The sequence below is a fragment of the Pan troglodytes genome, chromosome 11 (assembly GCF_028858775.2).
Source record: "Pan troglodytes isolate AG18354 chromosome 11, NHGRI_mPanTro3-v2.0_pri, whole genome shotgun sequence".
In the NCBI taxonomy this organism is placed as follows: domain Eukaryota; kingdom Metazoa; phylum Chordata; class Mammalia; order Primates; family Hominidae; genus Pan; species Pan troglodytes.
Genome location: NC_072409.2, coordinates 68,121,510 through 68,135,741, shown reverse-complemented (window position 1 = coordinate 68,135,741; position 14,232 = coordinate 68,121,510). Strand labels below are relative to the sequence as shown.

General features: G+C 44.8%; 1 protein-coding gene across 1 annotated transcript in view; it reads left to right on the top strand.

Annotated features, from left to right (window-relative positions):
* The first annotated feature begins 2,246 nt into the window (after positions 1-2,246).
* Positions 2,247-14,232, top strand: part of GNA14 (G protein subunit alpha 14) — a 227,567-nt gene continuing 215,581 nt past the window's right edge. The window contains exon 1 of the mRNA XM_528331.9: positions 2,247-4,061. Within this exon, the coding sequence (XP_528331.2) occupies positions 3,938-4,061 (124 nt within the window). The 5' untranslated portion in view covers positions 2,247-3,937. The remainder of the gene's footprint in view (positions 4,062-14,232) is intronic.

Sequence of the window (14,232 nt, the reverse complement as noted above, 5' to 3'; positions counted from 1 at the left end):
GTGAGTAACTCATAGATTAGAAGAAACAGACGGGTATAATAGAGTGAGATGTTGACAGTGTTCCAGCAGTAGGGAAAGATGGATGTAACTGACAAGGGCTGGAGTTGCTTCCTCAGAAGAGATGTAACTGAAAAAGAAATTACCTAATTTTGCCTAGGGTGAGAGATGGTATTCCTGGAAGATGGAACAGCATGCACCAAGGCATGGAGGCAGGAGGTAGGGAGAACAGAAAATTCCATTTGTCTAGAGTTCCAGGAGAGTGATGGGAGATGAGGCTGCTGTGCATATCTGTAGGCCTGGGGAGCGCCTCCAGGTGACTCTGTGCTCTCACTCTTCTCTGGAAGGAAGTAGGAAGGGGTAGGTTCAGATTTCAGGGTCTCAGTTTTACTTCTTTCTACTAGACTATAGCTCTACCGAAAGTCTGGAATCGTCTTATTACCTGAATCCTCACTGCCTGGTACAGGGGCTGGTATGGACCCAGTGGACATTCAGAGGGATATCAGACAATTAGCTCACCCTTGTAGCCCCACACTTGGTGGATATCTGAAACTCAGGTCCAGTCTGCGCTCTCGTCTTCAAGATGAATAAAATAAAATTGCAGCTTTTTTGAAATAACTTAGGAAAATAAATATTCTCTTTTATTAAGAACTCTTTTCAAAACTACCCCTTCCTGGAAAGATGTTTCCAATGAATTAATATCTTAAAATTATTATCATTTTACCTTCCAGATTCTACAGATAAGGAAAATAGAGATGAATAAAACATAGAAGTATAAAAATGATTGACTTGTGATATCCCAGTTTTCTATTTCTTACCAGTGGCTGATGCTCAATAACAACTTTAGGTTTTTGATTATTTTTAAATAAATTTATTTTGGATAAGTGTGAATGTCATCAAAGAAATAATGCATGTTAGAGTTGGGTGATCCTTTTGAGCTTATTCTGGCTTATCCCTCTCATCTTATAGTTAAGGAAAGTGGAGCCTAAATAATTTTATGCAAGCTGCCCCAAATTTTCTTTCTTTCTTTCTTTTTTTTTTTTTTTTGAGACGGAGTTTGGCTCTTGTTGCCCAGGCTGGAGTGCAATGGTGTGATCTCGGCTCACCACAACCTCTGCCTTCCCGATTCAAGCAATTCTCCTGCCTCAGCCTCCCGAGTAGCTGGGATTACAGGCATGTGCCACCACACCCGACTAATTTTGTATTTTTAGTAGAGATGGGGTTTCTCCATGTTGGTCAGGCTGGCTGGTCTCGAACTCCCAACCTCAGGTGATCTGCCCGCCTCGGCCTCCCAAAGTGCTGGGATTACAGACGTGAGCCACTGCACCCGGCCCAAATTTTCTAATGAACAATGAAAATCAACCAAACAGCCATGACTCACAGCAAGCTACCTTTTTAATTGTGTCCCTTTAGTCTCTTAAAAATGTGTATGCGTATTCTTATACTAAAATCTTATCATACTCTTTATATTTTTGGATCTTGCCTTTTTCATTCAATATATTTTGAGGATTTTCTCCAAATTTATTCACATGTTTACTACTGGCATAGCCACATATTTAATGGCCCCAAAACATCTCATTTTATGGATAAACCATGATTTAAGTGATCTCTTCCCTGTTGTTAGGTATTTAGGTTGTGAGTTTTTGTTGTTGTATTGGCAATAAAACCTTCGCATCAATCATGAGGCTTCTTTCTAGTTATTTCTTAAGGGAGAAATTACTGGTTTGGCCGAAGGGGACGGACATGTTTAAGGCTTCAGATATATACTGCCAAGCTGACTAGCCCAGGAAAGTTGTACAGATTTGCCCTAATCAATACGTTTCATGACTGTTTTTGAAATCTTGCCAACTTTAAACCTAATAGGTCAGTATCAGTAATTCCCGTTAACGTAAGAGTTCAAATTTGCCCTAGTTTTAATCATTTAAACAATTTTTATAATTTTTAAATGATAAAATTTATCATGCAACAATTATGATGCAACCATGACTTTGAGAAGCCAAGAGATCTTATTCTCAAACTGTAAATGAATCCGTAAGAGCTAAGAGAGAAGAAACAGGCTATTAAATGGCCAAAGATCAAATCTGAAATGTCCAGGAGTTTTCCTGTAGGGGTCACTGTTACTGTCAATTTATGCCTGCAAGAAAACTAAAATAGTCACACATTAAAGTATGTATGCACATTTTTAATGTCTGATTCCTCTACATTTCTTAAACTGTAAAATAATAAGAACATGCAGCCAGATAGCATCGCGATACCAACTTCTTTATATAATGACACGTACCATTCCACTCAATGTGATCCTCAGTTTGAATTTATAAAATATATGCTACTCAAATGAAACGCACTTATGCCTGCTCTTAGTAGAGGAAGCACTAGCTAATTGCCTAACGCTCCATTAGCATATGGCCTATACTGACTTGAGAAGGAAAGAACGTTCATTGCTGTGGCCAATAGGATCCCCTCTCCCCACCTTCCCTTTTCTGCATCAAAATCTACACAGACAAAAGTCAGATGTTGTAATACGCATTTTATCGTGTCACTTAAGCACTAAGAGGTGCTTTTAAAGTTTTTATTAATGCTGCTCAAACTTGACCCCGACGGTCCAGGATACAGGCCAAGGTGTCAGTGCGGACACAATCGCAAGGCGGCTGTTAGGCTTCTGGGCTGGGCAGGAAACTTGCCAGGTGCTACTAGGAACGTATCAGCCCTTTCTACAAAGCAGGTGTCTTTCCCATCATAAAATGCAAAGCAATCAGCCGTTCCCTTTCTCCCCAGCCCCCTCGTCCGGAGGCCGAGAGGATATTTACCCTGGGCTCTTGCAGTTCTCTTATAACTGAACCCAGCGGCGGCTCCTTCTCCGAGCTCAGAGCCAGCAGGCTCAGGCCCAGCCACACTTCACAGGCAAATTGCCGAGCTGACCAAGGGCTTTGGCCAAGCCCGAGCTGGGCCGGGGCGTCCGGGAAGCGGAAGGAGCCAGTCTAGGAAATCCGGGTGTGCGTGGTGGTGAAGCTGGTGGGCAAGCTTCCACTTCAGGTCTGCGTAGAGACCTCGGGCTTTGTGTCTCGCAACAGACGCTTGGCGCCGCTCCTCTTCCAGCCTGCTGCCGCCTTCTCCGAGCGAGTGAGTTGGCGAAACTCACTCACCTGTCGGAACACGGTGCCTGGCGGCCAGACGCGCAGGTTACAGCAAACCTTGGCCGGGACCCCCCAGCCAGGGAGGCAAGTGTGGGGGCTGCTTCTAGAGGCGCCAGCTCCCACCCCCAGCTCCGCGCCCCCTGCTCGTCCCCTTTCACTTCCAGGCGCCTTCGGCTTGGGGTGCCCAGACGGGCCAGTCCAGCAGACGCCAGGGCTGCAGGTTCAAGATGCTCCGCCTCCTCCTGCCACTTAGAGCCACAAACGCTAGCGGGAACCTTTCCACTCGGTCTTAGTCTGCGGTCACTGCTGAGGTTTTCAGAACTTTCCAGGCAAAGGCCAGCCAGGTCCTTTGCCTTCAACCCACTCCGCGCCTACCTCCCGCCTGGGGACACCCCTAGGCCCAGGAGATCCTCCCCCTAGCACCGACGTTCCAACTGTCGTCTGCGCCCCCTGACTGCTGTCCGGCTCCTGTGCCAAGGGGCGCGCGCATCTTCCCGGGGCCAGCAACGCTCCCAACTTCTCGACTCGCCCTCCTCCTCCCCAGAGCGAGAGTGGGGCGGGCTGAGCCCGGTTTCGCGGTGCACTCGAGCGTTCCCAGCGCTCGGCATTCGCCCCGCCTCAGAGCCGACTTTCGAGGGGGGATTGAGCCTCGGAGGTCCAGGCGTCTTACTCCAAAGCTCAAGTCGGCCCCCGTCTTTTCTTTCCACACCCCTGTGTCCGTCGCATGCTGGCCGGGTGAGCGGCCGGGCCGAGGATTCGGGTGCCCGGGGCCGCGTCGCCCCGTCGGGTACTGAGCTGAGCGCACCATGGCCGGCTGCTGCTGCCTGTCCGCGGAGGAGAAGGAGTCGCAGCGCATCAGCGCGGAGATCGAGCGGCAGCTTCGTCGGGACAAGAAGGACGCGCGCCGTGAGCTCAAGCTGCTGCTGCTGGGTGAGTGGCTCCGTCTCCGACTCCAGTGAGCCGGGCGTTCCCCTCCCGAGCCCTCCCGGCCGCTCCACTGGCACCCGCGCGGCCCTGGAGCCCAGTGGGGTGCAGGGCGGCTTCGTCCTTCTCCCCCTCGGAGCTCACGGATGCCAGCAACTTGGGGCCTTAGGTGCCTGTTCTTTCCATCTCTGGCTGGGCGACTTGCAAAAGCACCACCTTCCCCTGCCCCAAAACAGGATAGGGACCTGTAACACTTAACTTCTTGACCGCTGTACCTTATGTGTTCCGGTGTGCCCCTCTCCTCAAAACCCCGTCCGCTCCTCCGTCCGCAGCACACCCAGCTTGGGGTCTGTGGTGACCCACATTTTGGGTTCAGCGCTAGCTCTGACTCGCACGCTTTCAGTTCTAGATGAAGCATCTTGAGAATTTACCATGTGCCAGATCGTGCTAAGTTCTTAAGGGCATCACCACCTGGTGATGCGGGCAGGTGATATCGCTATTCTAGAGAATTAAAACATGGAGGCCTGGAGAACTGACCAACTTGCCCTGATTGAGAAAAGGCAAAGCCGATGCTAGGTCAGCTGTGGGGGTGAAGCCCATGCCGTTGCTGCTCCTCTGACCGTGAGCTCCTATGCCTGCCTCCCATGGGGGTCCCTCAGGCCTTTGTGTTTGCAGCAGACCCAAACCTCCCTTGCCCAGCTTGACTCAGTGTGTCCACGTCCTAGGATTCAGCTTGGCTGCCCTGGTGCCTCTGGCAGGTCTTCATCCAGCTCTTTTGGTGTCTCTGCAAAGGTCTGGGTAGGACATCCACTTTCAAACACAGAAAGAAAACAGTTTAAGGTTTGCCCAAGTTATGCCATGAGGCAAGGATCCCATCTCAGACTTTCTAGAACGCTGTCAACACATTTGCTGTCTGAAGAATATTTTACCTTTTCTACCCTTCAGACCATGATATCAGCTGTCAATTTTTTTCTAGATAGCCACAAATATTTCAACTTTTTTTCCTTCATCCCTTTTGAACAGGAATCTTCTCTTATACCGTCTATTTATTCATCTTTATTTCTTGTATAGGAATCACCCTCCCAGAAAGCTTCAAGGAAAGAAAAAGTTGATCTAGTTAGTGTAATATAGAGAAGGCTCTCAGCCAGTATGGCCTTCAGACCTGGGCGGAAGAACCCCCTTACCCTTATCCCCTGGGTTTAAAGGGCCCAGTCTGGCCTTCTGGGGGTTGGGGGGGTGTGCCCCTCCCCACAGAGCTGGAAGTCTGTAGGTCCAAAGGGGCTTGCTACCCAGAGACCATGCTGCCCCCTCCCTCCCAAGACCTGGATGGAATGAATACCCAGCCCAAAGGGACCCACACCAGCTTCTAAGGCCTGACCCCTAGAAAGGAAGGCAGACCTGATCCCTGGAGAGCTCACAAAGGGGCAGCTGTTTGCTGGGGCGTAAAAGTGCTTGGAAATGTGGGCTGGGTAGGGAGTGGAGGGGGTCCCCATGGGTGCCCAAGAGGCCCCCCTAGGAGAGAGGGAGCTTGGGTGGAGAAGGGAAGGGGCTCTGTTCATTGGCCAGGTCTGCTATTTCTGTGTCTGACCCATAACTTTGAAAAGTCTGAAAATTCTAAATTGTCCCTGGCCTTCTAGGCTGTTATAAAGCTACCTTTGTCAAGGGAGGAGGAATACATGACAATTTGCTAGCTTGATTAACACTAGAAAATAACTATGGGTGGGGGGCTTTGTACTTTTGCCCTGAACCCCACAAACCAGAGGGGTTTAGTTGCGTATGTACTTTTTTCTTTATAAGGGCAGGCTGAACCCTATTTCATTTTGCAATGCTTTGATTTGTGTCAATGTATGAAGTACAGTGTCCAGAATATACCAGGAGCTTGACAAATGCTGGCTGTTTGTATGAAAAATTGTGTAGTCAGCTGAGCTGTACTGTATTGGTAATAAGCCTGTTTGATGTAAAATGCTCGCATTTACCCACAAACTAGGGGAGAAATGTTTGTAGGTAAATTGTTTGCCCTGAAAGTCACATTAATCAGGGTGAACCGAGGGTCTTCTTCATCTTCCCAGGCCATTGCTCCAACCCTCCTCCTACCACCTTGAGGCACTGTCTGACCTCTGGAAACTCCCATTTTCATCTTGCAGAGTTGTGACTAGCATATCCCCTTAGTGAAAACTTTTCTGTGAAAAATACTTTCTAAACCACACAGAGCCATTCAGAACTCCAAGGATGGACTTCAAAACCTCTGATTTATTTCAATCTGTAAAGTCCTGGGGCATAGCTCCATTTCTTCTCAAGGAAAAGCCAATGACTCAGAAGTGACAGGAATTAGGGGAGGATGTGCACCATTTTGTCTGAAGTCATGCAATTCGAGTGAAAAATTCACCCATCTCTCTAGTGGGTAGATTAGAGCATCCACTGCTCAGGTGCCTCAGTTAAAAACCTCACTTTGCAAATGGGAGTTTGGAATCCTTTTGTGGAGTATGGGATGACCCCCAAAGCCACCATCTCTTTCACAATGAAGCATGCTTTTGCAAAAAAATGATGTGAGGATGTTTCTGAAGTGCAGTATCCTGTTTCTGCTTAATAAAAGCACAGGTCCGTGTCTACTAGGGAAAGATAAAAGCTGTTGTTTGGTTAAGGCTAATAATTGCAAGATGTTGGTGTGACGCTTTCTCATCAGAAAGAGATGGAGAAAATAAAGGAGATGGTTGAATTTAGTAGAAAGAAATTTCTTATCAGTTCCTTGCATAAAAGTAGGACAAAAAAGTTCTGATAAGAACATTGGTGAGTACTGATCAGCATAGGGAGAAAGTGTCAGGACAATAGCTATTAAATAAGGGAAAATGATCTTTTATTGATTTTCCTGTTGAATGCATATTGGTGAAGTGTGGCTTGTTAATTGGGTTGAGTGTTTTAATTCTGGATGCAGACCTTACCTTGGAGCTCTCTGGAAGGAAGAGGAATTGGTATTTAACAGATATGGCTGAATTAGTTTGCTAGGGCTGCCATAACAAAATACCACAGACTGGGAGGCTTCAACAAAGGAAATTAATTTTCTCACAGTTATGGAGCTGGAAGTCCAAGAGCAAGGTGTTGGCTTGGCAGGTTTGGTTTTTCCGGAGGCCTCTCTCCTTGGCTTGCAGACAGCTGCCTTCTCCCTGTGGCCTCACATGGCCTTTCTTCTGGGCATGCACATTCCTGTGTCTTTTTTTTTTTTTTTTTTTTTTTTGACACTCTTTAGGTTGGAATTCAGTAATACAGTCACGGCTTCCTACGGCCTTGACCTCCTGGGCTCAAGCATCCTCCCACCTCAGCCTCCCTAGTAGTTGGGACTATAGGCGTGAGCCACCATGCTGGGCTTATTTTTATTTTTCTTAGTTTTTGTTGCCTAGGCTGGTCTCAAATGATCCCTGGGCTCAAACGATCCCTCTGCCTCAACCTCCCAAAGTGTTGGGATTACAGGCATGAGCCACTGTGTCGTGCTACTTCCTCTTCTTATAAGGATACCAGTTCCTATTTTATTACGGCCCCACTCATTTTATCTTAATCACCTCTTTAAAGACATTATCTTCAAATACAGTTACATTCTGAGGTACTAGTGGTTGGGATTTCAACATAAAAGCTTTGGCGGGAGGACTAAATTCAGCCAGAAACACTGGTGTAGAGATGAAAAATGTAGATTCTTAGCCCAGTCTGCCTGGGTTTGAACCCTAGCCCTACAGTGTCTTAGCTGTGGACTAAATTCTCTGGGCTTTGGATGGCAGTGAGTGCTCAGTGTCAGCTATCATCACTCCGTTTTTTGAGTATTTTCAGCCCTAGAGAGGTGTCATTTTCCATTTTAGTTGACCAACTGTGGGTTGCATAGAAGTTTGTATAAACTGTTGTGGTAGTGCTTTAACAGAAATGTTTTACTTTGAGTTTCCCTTAGTGTTTTCTGAGCCATAAACTGATTTAAAATTCCTCTTCCTACTTACACCAAAAAGTTGAAAATCTGGTCCCAAAAAGTTTTATTGGATTGGTTATAACAAAATCCCATTTCAGAATTAGCCATCATGTTCCTGGGCAGGAAGTCCATTCCAGAAAATGGTGCAAATAGTGTGAGTTTTAAGGTAGAAAGTGACAACACCGATTGGGTGCAGTGGCTCACCCATGTAATTGCAGCACTTTGGGAGGCTGAGGTGGGCGGATCACCTGAGGTCAGGAGTTCAAGACCAGCCTGACAAACATGGAGAAACACCGTCTCTACTAAAAATACAAAATTAGCCGGGTGTGGTGGCACATGCTTGTAATCCCAGCTTCTCAGGAGGTTGAGGCAAGATAATCGCTTGAACCTGGGAGGTGGAGGTTGCAGTGAACTGAGATAGCACCATTGCACTCCAGCCTGGGTGACAAGAGTGAAACTCTGTCTCAAAAAAAAAAAAAAAAAAAAAAAAAAAGACAACACCTTCCCACTCTGAAGAAGAAAAGGAATGAAATGGTAAATATGCCCACGTTCCTTTATCTGAGCTTAGTTCAATGCAACAGCCTTTTCCAAGGTGCCAGCCACAGTGCAGGGATTCCTTCCCAAGGGCTGAGTTGGAGAAGGACAGTTCACAAATAGCTGTTATGAGGAAGATGGTCATAAAAGCTTAACAGAGATTAAGAGGTAGAACAGGCAGAGCGTACAGGGGGAGCCTCTGGAGGAGGCATCATCTGAGTGGGCCTTGAACTATGGTGAGGGTAAGATGCAAACAATTGTCTGCGCATGGGGGCTTGGGTGAGACATGCACAAACTCTCCTCACCATCTAGGGAAATTTCTGAGGACAGTAAATGGTGTTCTTAGGATCTGGGATCATATGAAGGATCCCTTGGGGACCAGATTTCATTGAGTTTTGTGTTTGATTTTATTTTTGTTTGTTTGTTTTTTGAGACAGAGTCATGCTCTGTTGCCCAGGCTGGAGTGTAATGGCACGATCATGGCTCACTGGAACCTCTGCCTCCCAGGTTCAAGTGATTCTCCTGCCTCAACCTCACAAGTAGCTGGAATTACAGGCATCCACTACCACGCCCAGCTAATTTTTATATATTTTTTAGTAGAGACAGGGTTTCACCATGTTGGCCAGGCTGGTCTCAAACTCCTGACCTCAAGTGATCTGCCTGCCTCAGCCTCCCAAAGTGCTGGGATTACAGGCATGAGCCACCGTACCTGGCCTGTGTTTTATTTTAACCAGTTATGTGAGTATTGTGTTCACTCTAAAATAGACATTAAAATAAAAATGCTTGCTTTTTTGCCATAATATGCTCAGAAAGGAGGATTGTGTGGTTTTGTCTGTGGCTTCTGTTCATCCTGGCTGGAGCAAACCAATCTCACCAGATAGTTTGCTTCCATCTATAACACAGCAGTTCCTGAGGCCTTTCAAGAGGCAAATGCACGTACCTCTTCTTCTGTCTACCCTTAAATGAATACAGAACCTTTTGAAATACTGGACTTTTACCCTCTGTACCTTTTGCAAATCATCTTTATTGAATACAGTAAGTCACCAGTCTTAAGTGTACACTTTGAGTTTTGACAAATGTATGATCACAATCTATAAACACTTCCATCATCCTAGAAAGTTCCCTGTGCCTTTGCAGTCAATCTCCTGCTCCAAATCTTTTTTTTTGTTTGTTTGTTTACTTTTTATTTGGAACCAATTTAAAATTTATAAAGAATTTGCAAGAATAAGAATAGCACAAACAACATAGGTATGCCCTTTTCCCTTGGCAATGTTTGAGGGTAAGTTATATGTATTGCGGCCTTTTTTTCCCTAAACACTTAAGCGTGTTTTTCTAAAAATAGGGATAATCTCTTACATAAGCGCAGTACACTTATGAAATGTCTGTACATTTCACTTTGATGCAATATTTGTGTCCAATCTATTATCCATATCCCAGTTTTGTTGGTTCACCCAATAATGTCCTTAGTGGTGTTCCCCCACCTCCAGTACAGGGTCCAGAGGAGGCTCAGGGATTGCATTTGGTTCTCATATCCTTTTAGTTTCTTTAATCTGGAACTTTTCCACAAAGTCATTGCTTCTACGACACTGAAGTTTTGAAAAATACAGTCCCCTCTCCCTTTTTTTTAACAGACGGTTTCTCATTTGGGATTTAACTGGTGACTTTCTTACAATTAGCGATTCCCACTGTGCTTTTCTGGCTGGAACACTGGATACGTGCTGTTGTGTCCTTCTCGGGGATGGCATCTGGAGGCACACCATGTCCATCTGCTCCTCTGTGGTGGTGATAACTCTGATGGCCTGGTTAAGATATTGTCTGTTTTATCCACTGTATCATAATTTTGTGGAGAGACACTTTATAAGGCTAGTAAATACCCTGCTTTTTATCAAGATTTAGGAGTCATTGATGGTTTCCATTTGATCCAATCTATAACATGGTATCTGCAGAATGATTTTCCAACTCCAGCACTCTCCACATTTACCAGTTGGCACTTGACATTCTACTGCAACAGCCTTACCTTTGCCCTTCCTTCCTTCCTTCCTTCCTTCCTTCCTTCCTTCCCTCCTTCCCTCCTTCCCTCCTTCCCTCCTTCCCTCCTTCCCTTCCCTCCCCTCCCCTCCCCTCCTTCCTTCCTTCCCATGCAAATTCATGAATACCTAGGTTTTTTTCCCTCAACGATTTTTTACTTCATTACTGTTCTTAATCATTTTGGTGCTCAAATCATACCCGACTTGTGCAATGAGATCCCCTTCAAGCTGGCTCCTGTGTCACTGTGACATGCCTCTCTGTTTTTTTTTTTTTTTTTTTTTGAGCATTTCATTGTTTTCTGGCATAACATGCCCCAGGCTCGTCTTCTACCAATTCTTCCCCAGCTGGGGAAGAAATCAGCTGTTTCTCAGAGGGGCTCTGGTTCCTTTTATTGGAGAACTGGATCTTTTAAAAAAAATCTTTAAGCCACTTGAAACAAAGATATCAAGTCCCTAATTCAGATCAATTACTAGTACAGTATCCAAGTACCTAAAGAATCCAGGTGCTAAATCATGTCATTAGAGGATGAAATTTTTGAGGCTTTAATAAGTCTTAAGCTGTGGGCAGATATAAAGTGGAAAAATCTGACAGTGGAGTTTGGCAAAAAGCAATGTAAATAAAGTCTTAATCTTCAAATGGTCTTTTTTTTTTTCTTTTTAAAAGATGCCTTCTAGTCTATGTCATCTTTTGCTTTCTCATTTCCGATGATACTTAAACCACAAGGAGAAAATACCACTGTAACAACTCCCATCTGTAGGGCTATATGAAGGGAGTTCATGATATTGGGAAGTCAGAGAGGGATTTTCAGTGAATTATTGGAGCAAAGCTACGATGATACTAAAGATGGTTGAAATTCAAAGAGGAGACAATAATTTATCAGAAGGACTGTCACCAGGGCATCTCATGGAATTCAAAGAGGATTTGAATAATAAATGAGAAAGAGCAAGTGCCAGGGCAGTTGGGTTAGGGGACTCAAGGCACAGCCGTCAACAGGACTTGACCCCATCCCCTTCCAAGCTTGAGAGCCCTCTCTGCAGACCTTTATAGCCAGGTTGTGGCATCAGGGTGCACTCCTGGATCAATCATTTCTGGCCAGGGGACATGTATCACGGACATGACTGTCACCTGAGTGCAGATGGCCGGGGACTGGGATCCCTGTGAGCCAGGTAGCCACAGCTACAAATACTGTTAGAGGAAGAAAATATACTAGCGGAAATCCAAGGGCTCTAAAGTTGGAAGGGACCACAAAAGCCTCTGCAAGAGCCCTCACATTCATTATGAAGATTGGCTCTCTGCTGATGGGTAAATTAGCCATGCTGGCCAAGATTCTTGATTGTTGACCATGTAAGCAGAGTAATAATTTATTAGAGTGGAAGCAGGAAATAGAATTAATGGAAATTGGAGAGGAGGCGCCGCAAAAGGGCAGGATTTAAGGGACTCTGGACATAGCAAATGCTAGTACCAGACAAGACTGTCAAGGACACAGTCAGTGGACTCCACCACCCTGCCAGTCGCAGCTGCTGCTGCTGCTGCTAGACACTTATATTCACAGCAGAGCTGCAAATCACCTGTGACCATCTTCTGCACCCTGGTGTCACTTTTCAAAACCTCCATCTGTCTGATTGTGCTCATCTACCAGGTTGTTGGGGGGAGGCAGTGTGACATAGCGGTTAGCATGTTCTTTGGAGCCAGCCTTGCTGGGTTTAAAATATAGGCTTTTCCACTGATAAGCTGTGTGCATCCAGGAATGTACATTAGTTTCTTCATCTGTTAAAGGGGAATAACAACCCAATGAGGCAGATACTATTATGAGGATTAAATGAGTTGTCATTTTTAGAGCGTTTAGAATAGTGCCTGGCACATAGTCAGTGCTATTTATTTTAGGTGCTTGTTAAATAAAATTCTGCCAGCCTTAGCTTTCTACCATAGGGAAAGGGGGTGGGCTGCTGCCTCCTACCTTTCTTGAAACTCTTCCCCCAGAAGATAAGTGCTCAGATGCTGGGCAGCGCCAAATTACAAAGATCTACAACAAAAATGTGATATTTTCCATAAAATAACTTTTCCTAAATGGATTGGTAAAGGCAAACTCAAAAACTAAAATGTAAGCTTTCAGACAGTGGAATCATGAAAAGAAAAGGAGGCAGATGTCTTTAAATATTAAGGTGTATTTAATATTGCTCTAGTTAATTTCTTGAATTTGTTTTTTAAAATCATGCCTTTATTCTACAGGGCTATGAAAATTTCACACATGTATCCTATTATCCCAGGAAACTCCCACAGCCCATCTGCCAGCATTGTCTCTGGTGTTAAACATTTGCCAAATCTCACCACTTCTTCCCCTATCCAAAGCTGCAATTCACCTGCGTTATTGCAGTGTCCTCTTGATTTCCCACCGCCCACATTTGCCCTTCTTTGGTCCATTTAAAAACTTAGATTATATTATTACCTTACTTAAATTCAGTGTCTTTTACTTACACTTGGAATAAATGCCAAATGCTTTCCTACCTCTCAGAATGTACACAGGGTCATTCTCCCACTGGTTTGCTGGGCTGAAGCCAAACTCACCTTCTTTGTGTTTTTCAAACACAACATTTGTTACCTCTGGGTCTTTAAGCTTGCTCTTTTTTCTGCCTGGAACATTCTTTTCTGTTCCCCACTCTTGTTCCACATACATGGCTGTTTCTTCCTTATCTTCACGTCTCAGCTCAAAAGTTCATCTCTTGACAAGGCCTTTCCAGATCACACTACCTGAAATTATCCTTGCACCATTTACTGTTAGTTGCCTGGTTCTATAACTTGGCTTTATTTCTTCATAGCTGTTATCTTGGAATTGACCTGATATTCTTATTTACTTACTTGTTGACTCGTCTGCCCCCAAATAGATTGCAAGCTCTGTGGGACTGGGGCTGTGCTGTCTTGTTCCTGTATCCTGGCACCTGAACCAGTTTTGTGCCTGGTGCAATGTTTTAATAATGACTGGATGGTACAGTGTGAGCTTTGAAAGCCAGAATGATACTTGACCAATCTGAAATGAGATAGGCTAGTTGACTATCAAATATGAAATATTCTTCCATGAATACATGTTGATATACCCATGTTACAGATAGAATAAGCAAGTGCTCATGATTATTCAGAGAGAGAGTCGTTAATTACTTCACTATAAGACTACATTTGATATTTAATAGATTGATCTTCCAGTATTTTTTCAGAATAAACTTTTGCATATAAAACCAGAGAGTAGCAATAAAAGCTAAAGTTTTCTAGAATATGAACACAAAAGAAAAGTATTACCTATGTGATATGCCTGCTCCTGGTACTCTCTGTATTAACAACAAAAACAATTTTTCTTTTCATGGTTTACTAAAGCCTTGGCCTCCTGGGCTCAAGCAATCCTCCCACCTCAGCCTGCCGAGTAGCTGGGACTACAGGCATGCTACCACACCCGGCTAGGTTTTAAATATTTCTTTGGAGATGGGGTCTTGCTATTGCCCAGGCTGCTTTTGAACTCCTGGCCTCAAGCGATCCTCCTACCTCAGCCTCCAGAGTCATTGGAATCACAGGCATGAGCCACTGCACCCAGCTCAACAACTTTAACAATAGAATAGATAACAAGTTAAAATATACTTTTTAATTTAAGAAAATTATGGGGTCGCTGATAGGATATAGAAA